Source organism: Tubulanus polymorphus, chromosome 9 (genome assembly GCF_964204645.1).
Source record: "Tubulanus polymorphus chromosome 9, tnTubPoly1.2, whole genome shotgun sequence".
Lineage (NCBI taxonomy): Eukaryota > Metazoa > Nemertea > Palaeonemertea > Tubulaniformes > Tubulanidae > Tubulanus > Tubulanus polymorphus.
This window is the reverse complement of record NC_134033.1, coordinates 1,079,970-1,096,519: the sequence shown is the minus strand read 5'-3', so window position 1 is coordinate 1,096,519 and position 16,550 is coordinate 1,079,970. Positions and strand designations below refer to the sequence as shown.

Below are 16,550 nucleotides of genomic sequence, written 5' to 3'. Positions count from 1 at the left end.
AGACTAAAAAACGTATAATAATAATAATAATAATAATAATGATAATAATAATGATAATGATAATGATAATGATAATGATTATGATAATGATAATGATTATGATTATGATTATGATTATGATAATGATAATAATAATAATAATAATAATAATAATAATAATAATAATAATAATAATAATAATAATAATAATAATAATAATAATAATAATAATAATAATAATCGATGTGCACTACGTCATCAATATTGGTGGTTCAAAATAACATTCAATAACATCAATATTTAGGATTGATATTATGAGGACCTTAGAGCACTTTTTCGCGTTATAGGGGACGCTGATGAAGCCAGTGCCAAGTGAATATTTTGAGGGTGGGATGAGGTTCTCCCCCCCCCCCCCAATAATTTGACCTTAGATACCTCATAGGCACATTCTAAACACAATTTTCATCAAGAAAAATTTCCGTCAAAAGGTTAAATCTGTCTTAAGGCACGAATTTAAATTCATGAACACAAATTTTTGCAGAACAGGGAGTATAAATAGGGCTTACTCAACGTACGTACGTAGCTTACCTTTAATTTACCGTTTGTACCGATAAGCTGATATGCGAATGTACACTGATAAGTCGGTAGCCGGTGTCGCCTCTTACAGAATTGTCGACCAAACGATGACACCAGCAACAGCAGCCGGTCAAGTCGATACGGCGTAAAATTCGCCCTAACAAAGCCTTACATTGTTCGTATTCAACATATGTCTTGTTTATTGATTTAATCAAGATTTGACAATTAGTTTGGAAGACTGAACCATCAATGACCTATGGTGGCTGATAAGGGCCAAATGCATTAATTTTTACACGACCTCGATTATAGAAAAATGCAAAACGAAACCTATAGAGCAAAAACGAAAACTTCGTTCTTGCTACCGCGCAAAAACGAACTTTTAGTTTTGGCTAACCCGCAAAAACGAAATATTACAGCGCAAAAACGACAATATTCGTTTTTGCTCTATGATTTTTCGTTTTTTTTGCGCCATAAAATTCGTTTTTGCGCCCTAGCAAAAACGAAAAGTTCGTTTTTGCTGTATAAGTTTCGTTTTGTGTTTTTCTATAATCGAGGTCGTGTGAAAATTATTGTATTCGGTCCTTATCAGCCACCGTAATAATGAGCGCTGCTTGGATTTAAACAAAAAATTCTGTCAAACTCGACCGTCGATCTCACTATATCTGTTTCTAAATCAAACCCCCTGTTTCGCTCCGTGAGGTGTGTTTCGTTCATTAGAGACGTAAAATGAGAACATATCAGATGAACCTTATTAACCCTTTCAGTGCGCCTACACCGCAGTGCAGTGTATAAATCAGTGATGGATTTTGCTAGTACACCTCACTGCAGTGTATTGATTTGATCAGTAATTACTTATTATCTCACCTGTCAAACATAGTGAAATACTAGTAACTAACGATATACCACGCCAGGGTGTAGACGCATTATAGTGATATTCCCGTTATTCAACACACTAGGGTGGAATTATTCAGAATTTTCAAATTATCTTCAGCACTATAGGGTATTAATTAGCCAGCACTGAAAGGGTTAACCAATACATAACAGGGTTAATCCCTGTGTTAAAATCAAACATATGTACAATATTGCTTTGTTATATTTCCAGATATTTACCAATTACTCATTTATTCTGCTTCGTATTTATTTCGCAGGAGACAATTCTATTTCACAGGTGTGAGGGTGGCCGATAGGGGGCGTGAGAGTGCTGGAGGTTGTAAGCGGGCACTAGAGGGAGCCGCTAGAGGGGGTATGCGATGCGTATCTTGTATTTGTATATATTGTAAATAACCTTATGTTTCTAAAATGTTTTTTCTAAACTGTCATTTTTTAAATCTTGATGTGTAAATTTGTAATCAGTTATCCCTCCACGTACCATGGTGAAATGGTCGGAGAGTAATGAATTATCTTATCTTATCTTATGGATTTTGGACACATCTCAAATGCTGATACGGCACTGTTCAATTTTCGTATAGAAGATGCTTTTATATTTGAGAAAAGTTAATTTCTCGTCGTATTTTCGGGACGTCCTCTTATTTGTTCCACCGCGGGAGCCAATTTTTCTTCACGTAGTTTTTCACCTCGTCGCCGGAGAGGAGATAAATGTAGAAATTGATGACGCTGTTCGTGGCGTAGAAATCGGCCATGATCACCGAAATATCGGACAGGAGCTGGTCCGGTATGACGACGAACGTGGAGATTAACACGAACATATCGGTCGGGATTATGAATGCGGCGAACATGATCGACACCGTGATTACTAAAAATGTCGCTTTTCTCGTCGAGTTGGCCTTCTTGCCACCTGCTCCGCCGAATTGCTCCGACCGACGGAGCATCGCGATCAGAACCACGTTAAAAATCACCACAACCGTCACCGGTAAATACGACGTGAACGTGGGCGAAATTCGAAAATAAAAGTCCGACCAGTATTCCGAAACGAACACGCAACCGCCGCGGTCCGGGCTGTATTCCACAGCCGCGAATATGTAGGTGAACGAGGCGAACCACGTGACCGTTAACAAGATGACCAGCGTCCGCGAGACGGACGGCGTCGCTATGGTTCTGGCGGAGAACGGCCAGACGACAATGGCGAAACGTTCGGCGGTCAGTAACACGATCAAACCCGAACTGATTATGTCGGTAACTTGGAAAAAATATTCGTAAAATTCGCACGCGAAGTCGGTGCTCAATTCGACGACTATTCGCGGGTAGAAAGCGTAGTTAAGAACGGGCGCCGTGTAGGCGAACATCAGCAGCGTATCGAAAACAGCCAAAGCCGCTAAATACGACGCGTAGGAGCAGACGCGGAATTTCTCGCTGGTCATGATGATGAAACTGGCCACGTTACCGAACAGACCGGTGACCGTTATGATCGGTAAGATGATGACCTGCGCGTAACGGAGCATCGGAGAACAGAGTCTCGGAGAGTCGAACATGACGCTCGTGTACCACGGCAGGAAATATCGAGGTGCTGTCGTTTCGTTCGACGAGTTCATGTTCGTCTGTGCGACAGATCCAGCCGGGAACGCAGAACTCCTTCGATATACAACGCAGTTTCGTCGCGCTTCTCCTCGGGCGTCTGGGACTGTTCTCGGTCGCCAGGCGCTGTCGTCGCTGTCGTATCCGTCTGATAAACGGAGTCTTGATTCTTTATCAAAAACACGATCGAAGATGTAAACGATGGTATTGATATCGTGTTTGTTTTACAGTCGTTGAAAAGACTAGCTTCATTCGCAGCTCCCGACGACTTCCCACTGGAAACGAAATCAAAATACGGTGGAAGATAACGTGATCGTGATCCTAATTCTGTGTGTTTGTTTAATTCAGTTCAAACAACGCGTAGAAATCGCCAATAAAAAAAGCGTCGATAACGACAAAATATCTTGAGTCAAACCTCAAAACACGGGCGAAAAAACGTCTCGATTCTTTGCGCGTTTTAATAGAATCGTCGGAGTCGCGGTTCTGAGTTAATTTGACGAGCACCGAGAAAACCGCAATAACCAGAAATTATAGAAATTCATAATAAAAGAAGGAGCAAGCATTGAAATTATTTGTGCGAACTTCAAAAACTTGAGATAAAAATCCGTCGCTGTTTCGTTTTTTATGAAGAAAAAGTATAAACGAAAACTACACAAATGTGTGTATACGAGATAAGGAAAATGAAATAGAACAATTTTCGGAATAGTTGCGTCGTCTGTTAACGAGTTCAAACGATGATCACTAGGGGGCGCATTGAAAACGCTGCTTCTGTTAAAACGAGTTCAAACGATGATCATTAGGGGAGAGTTGAAGATCGGTGGACTGACTTGTTGTCCTCACTGCCAGTCAAAAAGATCTAATCATCTAATCCTTCAGTTTGAGATATCCAGAATTAAAATCTATCTACTTTTTTCCAAAAATGGACGAATCAGCCGCCAGTATCGATGTGTATTGATTTTATCTGTAGGCGTCTGCTCGCTGGTGGATAATTGGGTGTGATTATTTTCGATCACTGCGGGATTCTCTGGTGGAGTCTCGTCTGCGCAGACACAGAGAAAATTACCCCTTAACAACGACGACCCCCGAGACGAAAATTAGCTCCGAATTTTTAGTTGTTTGTTCTCTGCGTTTGGTCGATAATTATTGAATTCCTCGTCGAGGAACAATAGGTTTCGTAGACAGCAAAAAAACTAGCAGATTTTATAATTGTAAGCAGTTCACTGGGCTTTTGCATTAAAAGATTAGAAAAAACCCATCGATGAAGTAGAATTTATGTTTCTACGTTTCGACTGAAATAATAGATCACGACCGTTTTCACACATATCATAGACAATTTTGAATTTCAGGGCTCCGAGATGCAATCTGTCACTTTGGGGCATCAAATCCTTCTCTGCATCCACAAGTATTACATTTTGACCAGTTAAAGAAAAATCATTTATAAAAAAGTAAGGAGTTTACCCATTTTCGATGATTCAATTCGGCCATTTCAAATTACTTCTACCAGAACTTGAAAAATAGAAGGGCACTTTTGAAATTGGGAGTTCCGCTCAAGCGGTTGTAGCGCCGGTAGGCTGCATCCGGCCCTGACTACCGGCACTAATACTAACTTGATACTAAAAGTTATCGCGCAGTTCAATATATATATTACACTAGAATTTTTAATATTTTCAAAAAAGAAGTTAATTTGAGAGTGGAATATTTCGCCAAGTTAAAAAAGGTTCAGAGTTCATAGATATTCCAGTTCCCGGATTTGAAAAATAATATTACAAATGAAAATTTCATCGATTCTATAAATTCTAACGATTGATTTCATGCTAATAATTTATTATCGCTTATTAAAACTACAAGTAAAACTTTCAAATTGCGATATGATTCTGAAATATTTCGCATATACGCAAACGAAACAAAGTTCATTTACAGTTTAAATATATCGCAGTTTTATTGCAAATTGGAGAAATTGCTGGCTTAGAAATGTTTTTGAAAAATCGCCAAGTGGGGATTTTAACCTACTTTGAAGATTTGGGGTTTTTCCACCTACAGTCATTCGGGACCAACTTGAGTGTTGTCGGGCCCGTGCTGATTTGCATCAGAAACTAAGACCTGCTAAGTTACGGGCTAAATGGATTTGAAAAACCGATCTCAGAAAATAAAAAGAAGTCAAGCCATTGAAGAATTGGTTTCAATGAGCAGCTGAAGAGAGGCGGATTTTTGGGCGGTAGTTTTCGGACCCTGGTAAGCGAGGTTCTCCGATGGAACGGGAATCCAACTCTGGCACGCGAGGTCAGTCGGCGGTTTATCGGGATTCGAAATCGGTCCCGAATTCATTACTTCGGCAGTCAACATATTCGGTCGAAACGAACTCCGGTAAGCGAGGGAAGTTCGGTAATTCGGGATTCGAACTCGACGCCGAAAATCATTACTTCGCCAGTCAACAGGGTAATGATTTAAATGGGTCAGCGCTACTGCCTCTGGACTCGGCTCCGATCCTAATTTGTCACTGGGTCTCCCCGATTGGATTTACTTAACTTAACCAGCGAGACAGTTCCCCTAAACGAATGAGACGTTCATTGAAGGTATTTCCATCGATTTAGTTTATTTCATTCTCATAGTTTTACCCGCTTAAAGTGTCGAAATAATGTTGAAATCGGAATCGAAATATTTTTGTCACCCCCGGCCCACCCCATTCGATTCGATCCTTGTCTTTTAGAAACCCGGTTTCCCCTCTGTGCTGATAAAACCGTCAATAATAATACAGTCAACCCCATTTTAACTAGAAAATATTACAAATAACATTTTACTGCAGGCACATTTCTTATAGTTATACAATTGACAGACATGGCTTGTGGGGTACAGGACAGTGAAACTATTTTTATTGAATCGTTGAAGTCACTGATACTGAGAAAGTCATCGTACATAACTAATCAACGAAGCATAATTTTACTGAATTGTTGAAATCATCTAGACTAGAGAAAGGAAGGTCGCCAGTAATAATGTATGACTACTAAATTGTGGTGAGAATGAGAAGTCATCACTAATTATAATTTTACTGATTCGTTGAAGTCATTGAGAATAAGAAGGTCGTCATCAGTAACTAATCATAATTTTACTGAATTTTCAAACTTATGAGAATGAGAAGGTGGTCATTAGTAAGTAATTATAATTTTACTGAATTGTTGAAGTTATTGAAAATGAGAAGGTTGTCATCAGTAGCTAATTATAATTTTACTGAATTTTTGAAATTATCATAATGAGAAGGTCATCATTATTCACTAATCATAATTTTACTGAATCGTAGAAGTCATCGAGAATGAGAAGTCATCATACATCACTAATTATAATTTTACTGAATTTTTGAACTTAATCGAGAATGAAAAGGCCGTCAGTAGTAACTAATTATAATTTTACTTAACCGTGAAAGACATTGAGAATAAGAAGGTCGTCATTTGTAACTAATCATAATTTTATTGAATCATCGAAGCCGTTGAGAACCCGGTTGTCATTGGTATCTAATCATATTTTTACTGAAATCATAATTTTACTGAAATCATAATTTTACTGAAGTCATCTTTGAGAATGAGAACGTTGTCCTTCATTAGTTAACTTCAAGTTTGTGATAAGACCTCGAAACCAGTCGAAAATAATTATGACAAATCACGATGGAATTTAGTGTTGGAATTGGAAATGTCCGAAATATAAGGGACCATAGAAGTTAGCTGTGGTCGTTTCACAACTTAAACATTTTCTTTAACCTTAATTTCTTGGCAATACTTCTAAATATCTAAATATTATAAATGTATATCAAATATTGTTTTCATGGTCAGTTTTTACCCGAGGCAAACAATTTGCTTAGAAATTGTATCATATCAGTGTATGAGTGATCTAGGCCATGGTATCATACTGCTTAGGCGCAGGTAGTTAAGATAGTGATTATAAGTGACTGACTTTTTATCTCAAGTCCAAAATGATTTTTTAATTTCATGATATGACTTAGATGAATTTTTACATTTCGATTGTAATAGATAGGTCATGATTGCACCAGTGTGCGGGCGGGCAGGCAGGCGGGCGGGCGGGCTCGTAGATAGTGAGATCATGTTATAATGTGTTCTGATGAGTCAAATACTGTACATACACTCAACACATTCCTATAGACACAAAGCACAGAGCACTGACTGTTAGTAGTAAACATTACTATACCAAACATCTGGACTGAGTTTGAGTCACGGTGAACACGCAGCTGGGCTCAACCTGAATCTCATGTCACTTTGCCTGCTATAAAAATCTAATCTAAGATTTTCAGATATTTGAAAAAAAAGATTTTTAGATGTGCATAGTTTGAAAGCACCAGCCCCACCGTTCTAGGCCCTGTTTCACAGTTCTGGACCCAGTTCAACAGTTCTGAACCCAATTTCACAGTTCTGAACCGAGTTCTACAGTTCTGGACTCGGTTCCACAGTTACGGAACATAGTTCCACAGTTCTGGACTCAGTTACACAGTTCTGAACTCAGTTCCACAGTTATTGGACCCAGTTCCACAGTTCTGAACAAAGTTCCACAGTAACTGAACCCAGTTCCACAGTTCTGGACTCAGTTCCACAATTCTGAACCCAGTTCCACAGTTCTGGACTCAGTTCCACAATTCTGAACCCAGTTCCACAGTTCTGAACCCAGTTCCACTGTTCTGTTCTCAGTTACACGGTTTTGAGTCGAAATTTGACCCTAGGTTTTAAACATCGAAAATGAACTTTCGATTTCGAATCAAATTAATTCAACAACCGTTGAACCGAGTCCAGAACAGTTATTACTTTATGTCTCGTCAAAATTACGTCCATTTCGAATGTTTCCGCTGTAAGAGTTGAATTAAACCCACGCGCAACTAAAATACCAATCGTGGGGAAAACCCACACTAATCACGTAGTTATTATTATTCTCTCTTCCTGATGACTATTCGTATTTTGATTTTAGTTCGACAAATGTCAGCTTCGATTCAATTTACTAGGAGTTAGATTGTAATACCAATTCAGCAGTCAGCGTGGTTATCATTTAGGTAAATTCCGGCGCGCAGGGTTTTTTTTGCCGCCTTTAAAACCCGTTACAATGATGCGTTAAATGCACTGATGATAACGTGGTATCTAAAGGCTACTGATGACCTTTTTAGAGTTTTCTATTTTGATAATAATATACGGGGATTTCGAAGTTTCTTCGATCGTGACATCTTTATAACCACTAAGTGTTATCTAATAAAGGTACTGTTTTTAGAGTTTTTTTTTATTTCGATAACGATATTTCGATATTTCAGAGGATTTCGAAGTTTCTCGACATCTTTATATACATACAGGGTCGTTACGGGTCTTGGAAAGATTTGGAAAATGGGAATTTTTTTCCACGCCTTTGAAAAGCTATTGAAATTGTTTTTTTCTGTACGGCTGTGGGAAAATGGATGGAAAATCGGAAAATTGTTTCAGAATAAAAATTTTCCTTTTCTCTTGAAATTTTGGATACCTAAATGTCTTACCGCACATTTGATAACAAACTTTATGAAAACATTTTGTCGATGGTATTGATAATTGGCACTTATTTACTTTGAATGGGCCTACAATGCTTGATGCATAGAGAAATATGAAATACGTTACTGAGGGTCTAACCCCCTTGATAACTGGTGAATTTGTAGGCCTACAGGACCCAGTTTCACAGTTGTGAGTTAAGATTTGAAAGTTAACTAATTTTAACTCAGAGTTAACTCTAACTCACGACGTTCGCCGGGAAGAAAACGTGTTTCTGTTGAATGGGTCTACACTGCCTGTTCTAGGTTGGCGACGTGTAACTGAGGGGTATGAAAAATTCATAATCTGGGTATGGAAAAGGAAAAGTTATTGGAAATGAAATTTGGAAACTCGTAAGAACCCTGTATGTTATGTTGCTTTCATGGTTATATCGACTCGATAGGGCTACGTGAATTAAATGAAATCCGACTTAGAAGCATTAATTTTTTTCAAAATTTCACCCGCAGTTAAACAAACCACATAATGTTCTAGAATAGATCAAATAGCTTTTTTTGTGACTTAGAAAAAAAATTTTTTTTTCCCAATAATTATTTTTCTGACTTAGTTATTTCGACGATATGTCGTCATTGTTTACGTGTGTTTTGACGGTTACAGGAACCTCGCGATCATTACTCATATAATACCGTGTACGGCTCATGTCGTTTTTAAATTCGTTCGAATTATCGGGAAACCAATGATCGTAATTTATTCACGTTTTTAAAAAAAACATCTGTCGTCGTCGTTGCTGCTGTTGTTCTATGAAAACTTGAAAATGATGCGTCGATAAATTGATGACTGGACGAATAATCATTTCAAAATCAGTCCACTGGAGAAGGAACTTATACTGCTATTTTATTTTCTTGTCCGTTTGGTGGAGGAATTAATTGCCGTTGGTTAGAGTATGAATTTACAAATCCGATCTGATGTAGGGGTCGGGGAAATTATTTATTTCATTTCTAGAAGAATTGTTTTATTTCTAAACCTGCTGCATGAGGTAGGAGAGGAATGATTTCAATTTAGCCTATTCCATTTTGATATCTGTCTGCTGGGTGAGGAATTGTTTCATTTTAAAACCTGTTGTCTGCTATTGGGGAGGGGGGAATTATTTCAATTTATTTCATTTTGAAAGCCGTCTGCTACGGGTGGGGGGAGGGTGAGAATTATTTCAATTTCATTTTGAATGCCGTCTGCTATGGGAGGGGGAGGGTGAGAATTATTTCAATTAATTTCATTTTGAATCCCGTCTGCTATGAGAGGGGGAGGGTGAGAATTATTTCAATTAATTTCATTTTGAAAACCATCTGCTATGCGAGGGGGAGGGTGAGAATTATTTCAATTTAGTTCATTTTGAAAGCCGTCTGCTATGGGAGGCGGGGGAGGAATTATTGCGTATTTAATTCGTGCGTCTGCTCCGTTTCAGAACGATATGTCCAGCGGTCGTCGAGGAGTCGACGCCGAGAACGATATTTGAACGCAGCGTAACCGGAAAAAAAAAACAACAACTAGGACCGCATCGTCGGAGCAGACGCCGCGATGAGAGAGTTCAAGGTCGTTATACTGGGCAGCGGCGGCGTCGGTAAGAGCGCGTTGACGGTGAAGTTCGTCTCGGGCACGTTCGTCGAGAAGTACGACCCGACGATCGAGGATTTCTATCGCAAGGAGATCGAGGTCGACAACGCGCCGAGCGTCCTCGAGATACTCGACACGGCCGGCACGGAGCAGTTCGCGTCGATGCGCGACCTCTACATCAAAAACGGACAGGGCTTCGTCATCGTGTACAGCATCACGAATCTGCAGACGTTTCAGGACATACGAACGATGAAGGAGCAGATTATCCGCGTGAAGGGCATCGAACGCGTGCCGATCGTTCTCGTCGGCAACAAGTCCGACCTCGACTACCACCGCGAGGTCGCCACCGACGACGGCGCCGCGTTGGCGCACCTGTGGGGCTGCCCGTTCATCGAGGCGTCGGCGAAGAGCACGCAGAACGTCAACGAGGTGTTCATCGAGATCGTACGCGAGATGAACTGCTCGCCGAATCGTCATAAACATGGCTGCTGTACGCTGTTATAACGGTACGTATTTACGCCACCGCGTCGTCGGTGGCAGCACTGTACACATCAGGGTCCCCCTGCGACTCCTTGATTCCTTAGAAACTTCTAAACGAAAAATGCCTTTAAAGGTGCTTGAACTCCTTTTATTTGAGCAAAATGTCAGTAAATCCTTTAAAATTCCTTCAATTTTTAGAAATGGACAACTAGTCTAAGTTGTACAATTGACCAAACTAGATATTTTGTCTTAAGTTTTACTATAAACTAGTCCTAAAATGTGAAATTTCCCCGAATTTGTTATTGTCCCGATTCCTTCGTGGTTAAGATGGCCGCCTCATTCAATCCCCCTATGACATCATCAAGTTGTCCCTAATCCTTCTTGGTAAAGATGGCCACCTCATTCAATCCCCCTATGACATCATCAAATTGTTCCGAATCATTCTTGGTAAAGATGGCCAGCTCATTAAATCCCCCTATGACATCATCGAGTTGTCCCGAATCCTTCTCGGTAAAGATGGCCGGCTCATTCAATCCCCCTATGACATCATCAAATTGTCCCGATTCCTTCTCGGTTAAGATGGCCGCCTCATTCAATCCCCCTATGACATCATCGAGTTGTCCCGAATCCTTCTCGGTAAAGATGGCCGGCTCATTAAATCCCCCTATGACATCAGCAGCTATATATGTTACTGTATGTATGTGTTTAGTATCCGGTTGATAACTATCAGTAGACAGACGTATCTATTATCTGTGTAATATATTAGTGTACCCGGCGGTATGTGACCCTCACCGTGTCCTCATTTTAGTCATTCCTCGAAAATTGGACTTTTTAATCGAACTATACTGACACACTATAACACGTGTATCTATATACGAGAGTAACGGGTAGTGTACTGTATTTCATATTCCTGTCACTATATCATCCATCTGGCTCCCTGAAATTACCAACACACCCTGTGTTAACTGCTCCTGTGTTTTGGTCATGAGGGTCTCTGATTTTATCTGAGGACCCTGTTAATGCTCCATTGTTTTGGTCATGAGGGTGTCTGATTTTATCTGAGGACCCTGTTACTGGTGCATTGTTTTGGTCATGAGGGTGTCTGATTTTATCTGAGGACCCTGTTAATGCTCCATTGTTTTGGTCATGAGGGTCTCTGATTTTATCTGAGGACCCTGTTACTGGTGCATTGTTTTGGTCATGAGGGTCTTTGATTTTATCGGAGGACCCTGTTAATGCTCCATTGTTTTGGTCATGAGGGTCTCTGATTTTATCTGAGGACCCTGTTACTGCTGCATTGTTTTGGTCATGAGGGTCTTTGATTTTATCGGAGGACCCTGTTACTGCTGCATTGTTTTGGTCATGAGGGTCTCTGATTTTATCTGAGGACCCTGTTACTGGTGCATTGTTTTGGTCATGAGGGTCTCTGATTTTATCTGAGGACCCTGTTACTGGTGCATTGTTTTGGTCATGAGGGTCTCTGATTTTATCTGAGGACCCTGTTACTGGTGCATTGTTTTGGTCATGAGGGTCTCTGATTTTATCTGAGGACCCTGTTACTGCTCCATTGTTTTGCTCACGAGGGTCTCTGAGTTTATCTGAGGACTGCATCGTTTCGGTTCCTGCTATAACGGACTATCTCTCTCTGATAGTTGATGTATTTCTAGTTTAGTAAATTGTGGTGATGAGATTGATGATGACAGTTACAGGTATAGAACGGCTCGTACACTCACAGTGTGTATGACGATGAGTCTCTAGAGTACTGATTACCCCCGGGCCACTCAACACCAGCAGCATCAGCTACAGCAGCAGCAGCAGCAGCAGCAGCAGCAGCAGCAGCAGCAGCAGCAGCAGCAGCAGCAGCAGCAGCAGCAGCAGCAGCAGCAGCAGCAGCAGCAGCAGCAGCAGCAGCAGATCACTGATTTCTCTCTTTGTGATAATGAACTGATAATAGTCGCCTCCGTCTGTTCCGTCTGTCCCGTCTGCTCCGTCTGTCCCTCCCTCCCTCCCTCCCTCTCTCTCTCTCTCCTCCCCTCTCCCCCTATCTTACCCCCGCTAACTGATTCTCTATCTCATTCTTTGCCTCTCCACACTTTCCTCCTCAGTTTCTCAAATTACATTTCTTTTTATCGACGCTGCTCGACTCAATTTCATTTCCAAAAAATCCCGAGCAGACAGTTTGAACTGTGTTCGCGGAGCAGACGCATCCCCCGAGTCAGTTTGATACCCTGCTGTGTACAGATTCAAATATAAAAAGTCATTCACTTTACCACTGAAAATAATGATGATTCATCAACAACTCAATTGAACACATATTTACATGTTTCACAACTAGATTTCTGTATTCTTATCACCGCAGCAGGATGAGCCGTATGTTATTATTTATATATATATATATATATATATATATATATACCCTGCTATCTATCGCAGTACTTTCCTCTCTCGCCGCTTGGCTCATAATCAAGCATGAGGATAAAAAGATTGATGCCTTGTATCTCGGTTGACCCGGCCGCCACGCCTATATCTACCCTGTACATTACTCTTTTTTCGCTTGCCCCACGTTGAAAAACTGCGTTTTGAAATTGATTCCGCATTAAACGCAATTTTTTTTTTGAATATTTCGCTAAAAATTTCTATAACTTGCTTCTCATTTCTGCTGAGTTTTGAAGTTGACCCGGCTAACCGGCCGCCTATCTCTACCCCATACATGACTTCATGATCAAACTAACAATAACAGACCCGGCAGCTATATAAATAAACTCATTACAAATTTTATTGCGATTCATAAAAGTCACCCGTCCGATCGGGAGAAACATGGTATCATTGTTTTTGCCTTGCATATCGGGGAGGGAGGATTGATATATTTTGATATATCCCCCACGTTTGGGAGGATTGATATATTTTGAAAAAAAATCATGAAATGAATTCGTTAAAATTTGGGACCCTTCCTGACAGTTTATTTGTTTTATCGCCGTTAATGCTATGACAACAAACAAGTTCATTTGAAAAAAAAAAATCATCTTAATTTCTTTTTTTCAGTTTGATATTTTTATTACTTCTACGCCCGTGAAGTTTTGATCGACAGATGTCGTCGTCAGATCCAGAGTGGGAGGAGCCTGTTACCATGGCGTTATTAATATAAATTACTTTATATATCATTGTTGTACAGTTCAGAGAGAATAACGAAGACGTCTCGTGACGATGTCGCGACACGTCGTCATTGTTCTCTTGCCCCGCCCCCTAAATCAATAAAATATATATATCTAGATATATATACATACATGTATAACTTATGATAAAGTCGATAATATTGATGATAAAGATAATGATAATGATAATATCCGATACTATTCCATATCATTTTTATAATTAAAATGTTTATTATTAATTGAATAATCAATAAGATATTGATTAACGAAATACGTATTACACGTATAGGAAATGTGTGTATGTAAAATAATAATAATTATTATTATTATGATAATAATAATTATGATGAGTGCAAGAATAAACAGGGTCTCGTTTGTACGCGGTGAACTTTCGATATTTCGGCCATTTTAGTTTCCAATAATGGTTACCGCAGGCGTACTTAAAAAGAAACTCCGTAAAATAAAATATCGGACCGAGTCTCCGGAAAAATCTTTCAAAAAAAAGATTTTTCATTCCATTTCTAAATGTAAAGAGGAGAAAATTTGGAGCTCGGAAATTAGTCAGTTTTTGTTTTGAAAACGCTTTGTTTCGATGATGTATGGAATTTTGTAACTTAATGTTTTCTAAAGCGACAGGATCCAGTTCCACAGTTCTGGATCCAGTTCCACGGTTCTGGATCCAGTTCCACGGTTCTGGATCCAGTTCCACGGTTCTGGATCCAGTTCCACGGTTCTGGATCCAGTTCCACGGTTCTGGATCCAGTTCCACGGTTCTGGATCCAGTTCCACGGTTCTGGATCCAGTTCGACAGTTCTGAATCCAGACCCACTGTTACTGGACTCAGTTCCACATTTCTGGACTCAGTTCCACAGTTCTGGACTCAGTTCCACAGCTACTTGAGACAGTTCCACATTTGTGAGTTAGAATTAACTCTGAATTGAATTACATTCATTTTCGATGAGTTAACTCTGCGTCAATTCTTAACCCGCATCGGTGGTACTGTCGGAACTGGATCCTGTCAAAATATTCCGTGAAAAATAATACGGCAGGAATTGATGGGGGGATGGTGGGGAGGTTGTAGGGAGGGTATGTTTTGATGATGGGGGGTCGAAGCTCTCGAAGTCTAAAGGGATTTTTTTTCTAGTTTAAATGTCTAATGTATGAAGAATGTTGGTGCTCTCTCTCGCGAATCAAGATTTCACTGTTTTTTTTTTCGCGAATTGCTGCTTTGAAAATTGTTTCGTTTTCTAAACGACTTTAGTTCTGATATGAAAGAACGTTCTCCCTCCCGCTAGCCCTGGTAAGTGAGTATAAATGTCTTCCATTCCTTTCTTCGCGGTTCGCGTAATCTTTACTCAAAGTCAAAAATCGCCATTTTAGATTCGTTTCTTCCTGCTGATTCGTGTTTGTTGGTTCTTCTGCCCGGTTCTGTGGTTCTTCGTTGAATTTAACTCTAAACAGTCAAATCTTTATTCATAACTGCCGGACTGTGGCTGAGTTTTTAAGGAGGGTAAACCTACCCTACGCTCACTACGATAAAAAATAGTTGGGGTGAAATTGAAAAAATGCGTAAATCATGAAAATGTCGGTCAAATTATTTTGATCCCAGTGTTCAGAATTTATGCACAAGAAGCTATGTTGATTAAGAACAATTCCCCCATTTTGTTGTATTTTTAAAAATTCCACCCTGGTGTGTTGAATAACGGGAATACCACTCTAGTGCGTCTACACCGCGGCGCGGTGTATCGTTAGTTACTAATATTTCGTTATCTTTGACAGGTGCTGCCATCTTTCGATAGAGATAAAAACAAATTACTAATTAGATCAATACACAGCAGTGCGGTGTACTAGCAAAATCTATCACTGCTTTATACACTGCACTTCGGTGTAGACACACTGAAAGGGTTAAGATTAGTTCATCTCCGATGTCGATGAACCAGTTCTAAAGTTTTCTATGTCGATAAGTTTTTCTGCTAATTCTATTATTATTTTTTATCCGATATTTAAATGTGTTGATGAATAAATAAATAAATCGATAACGTTTGTATTTAGCATGAATGAAAAATAAATATTATACGATTTAAATGAAAAAAATAAAATGTAAAGTTTTTGTTATATGAATTTGCTTTGAATTTGATACGATGAATGTAATGATTCTCCAGGTATTAGACGAGAATATTGTAAATGCCATAAAATAAAACGATAAATATTAAATGTATAAATGAATAAATATGGAATAAAATGAATAATGTCATTAAATAAATTTTCGCCAAGGTTTCTTTTTATTGCTGTTGGAAAGGAGTTTATTAGTTTTAGGACTTTTCGTTTACGGGAACCCCTTCTGGATTTTACGCATGCAAACTTTTCTGAATTTCCGTAACTGCTAAGCCTGTGCAAGTCAAGATGGTGGAGCAAAGCCTTATTTTGAAACTTAGAATTAGGGCCTCTGATAATTAGACAACAGAGCCAAGTTTCACAAAAAAAGTTAAACTCAAATTTTTGGTGTAATTGCCATTGGTTACTTCATGTTTTCAATGAGGACAACAATTCAAACTTAACTGATTTAAGTTAAAACGTTTTCGTGAAACCGGTCCCAGGGGTGAATTTAGGGGCCTGCTATTTTTTGGCAAGATTATTTACAGACTAAATGAAAATTTTTTTTCTGAGTGGGCCCAAGATATCCCACCCTCCCCCTCCCCCTAAATTCCTGGATCTGTCCCTCGACTATATGGTTGGCTGAATTGGTTCATTCAATTTTAACTTTCGTTTAATCACGATAGTT

The 16,550-nt window shown here is 39.4% G+C and overlaps 2 protein-coding genes across 3 annotated transcripts; one reads left to right on the top strand and one right to left on the bottom strand.

Moving 5' to 3' along the window:
- Positions 1-2,081: 2,081 nt before the first annotated feature.
- Positions 2,082-3,044, bottom strand: LOC141911184 (allatostatin-A receptor-like). Its single transcript, XM_074802162.1, has one exon. It carries the CDS (start codon positions 3,042-3,044, stop codon positions 2,082-2,084), a length of 963 nt encoding a protein of 320 aa, XP_074658263.1.
- A 2,396-nt stretch (positions 3,045-5,440) lies between these two features.
- LOC141910832 (ras-related protein Rap-2c-like) lies at positions 5,441-16,015 on the top strand. 2 transcript variants are annotated; one of them, XM_074801671.1, is made up of 3 exons: positions 5,441-5,600; positions 9,988-10,642; positions 13,659-16,015. In XM_074801671.1, exon 2 carries the CDS (start codon positions 10,101-10,103, stop codon positions 10,638-10,640), a length of 540 nt encoding a protein of 179 aa, XP_074657772.1. In that variant the 5' UTR covers positions 5,441-5,600; positions 9,988-10,100; the 3' UTR covers positions 10,641-10,642; positions 13,659-16,015. The 2 variants fall into 2 exon arrangements, with proteins under 2 accessions (XP_074657772.1, XP_074657773.1); XM_074801672.1 differs by lacking the exon at positions 5,441-5,600 and adding an exon at positions 9,311-9,466.
- The last annotated feature ends 535 nt before the right edge of the window (positions 16,016-16,550 follow it).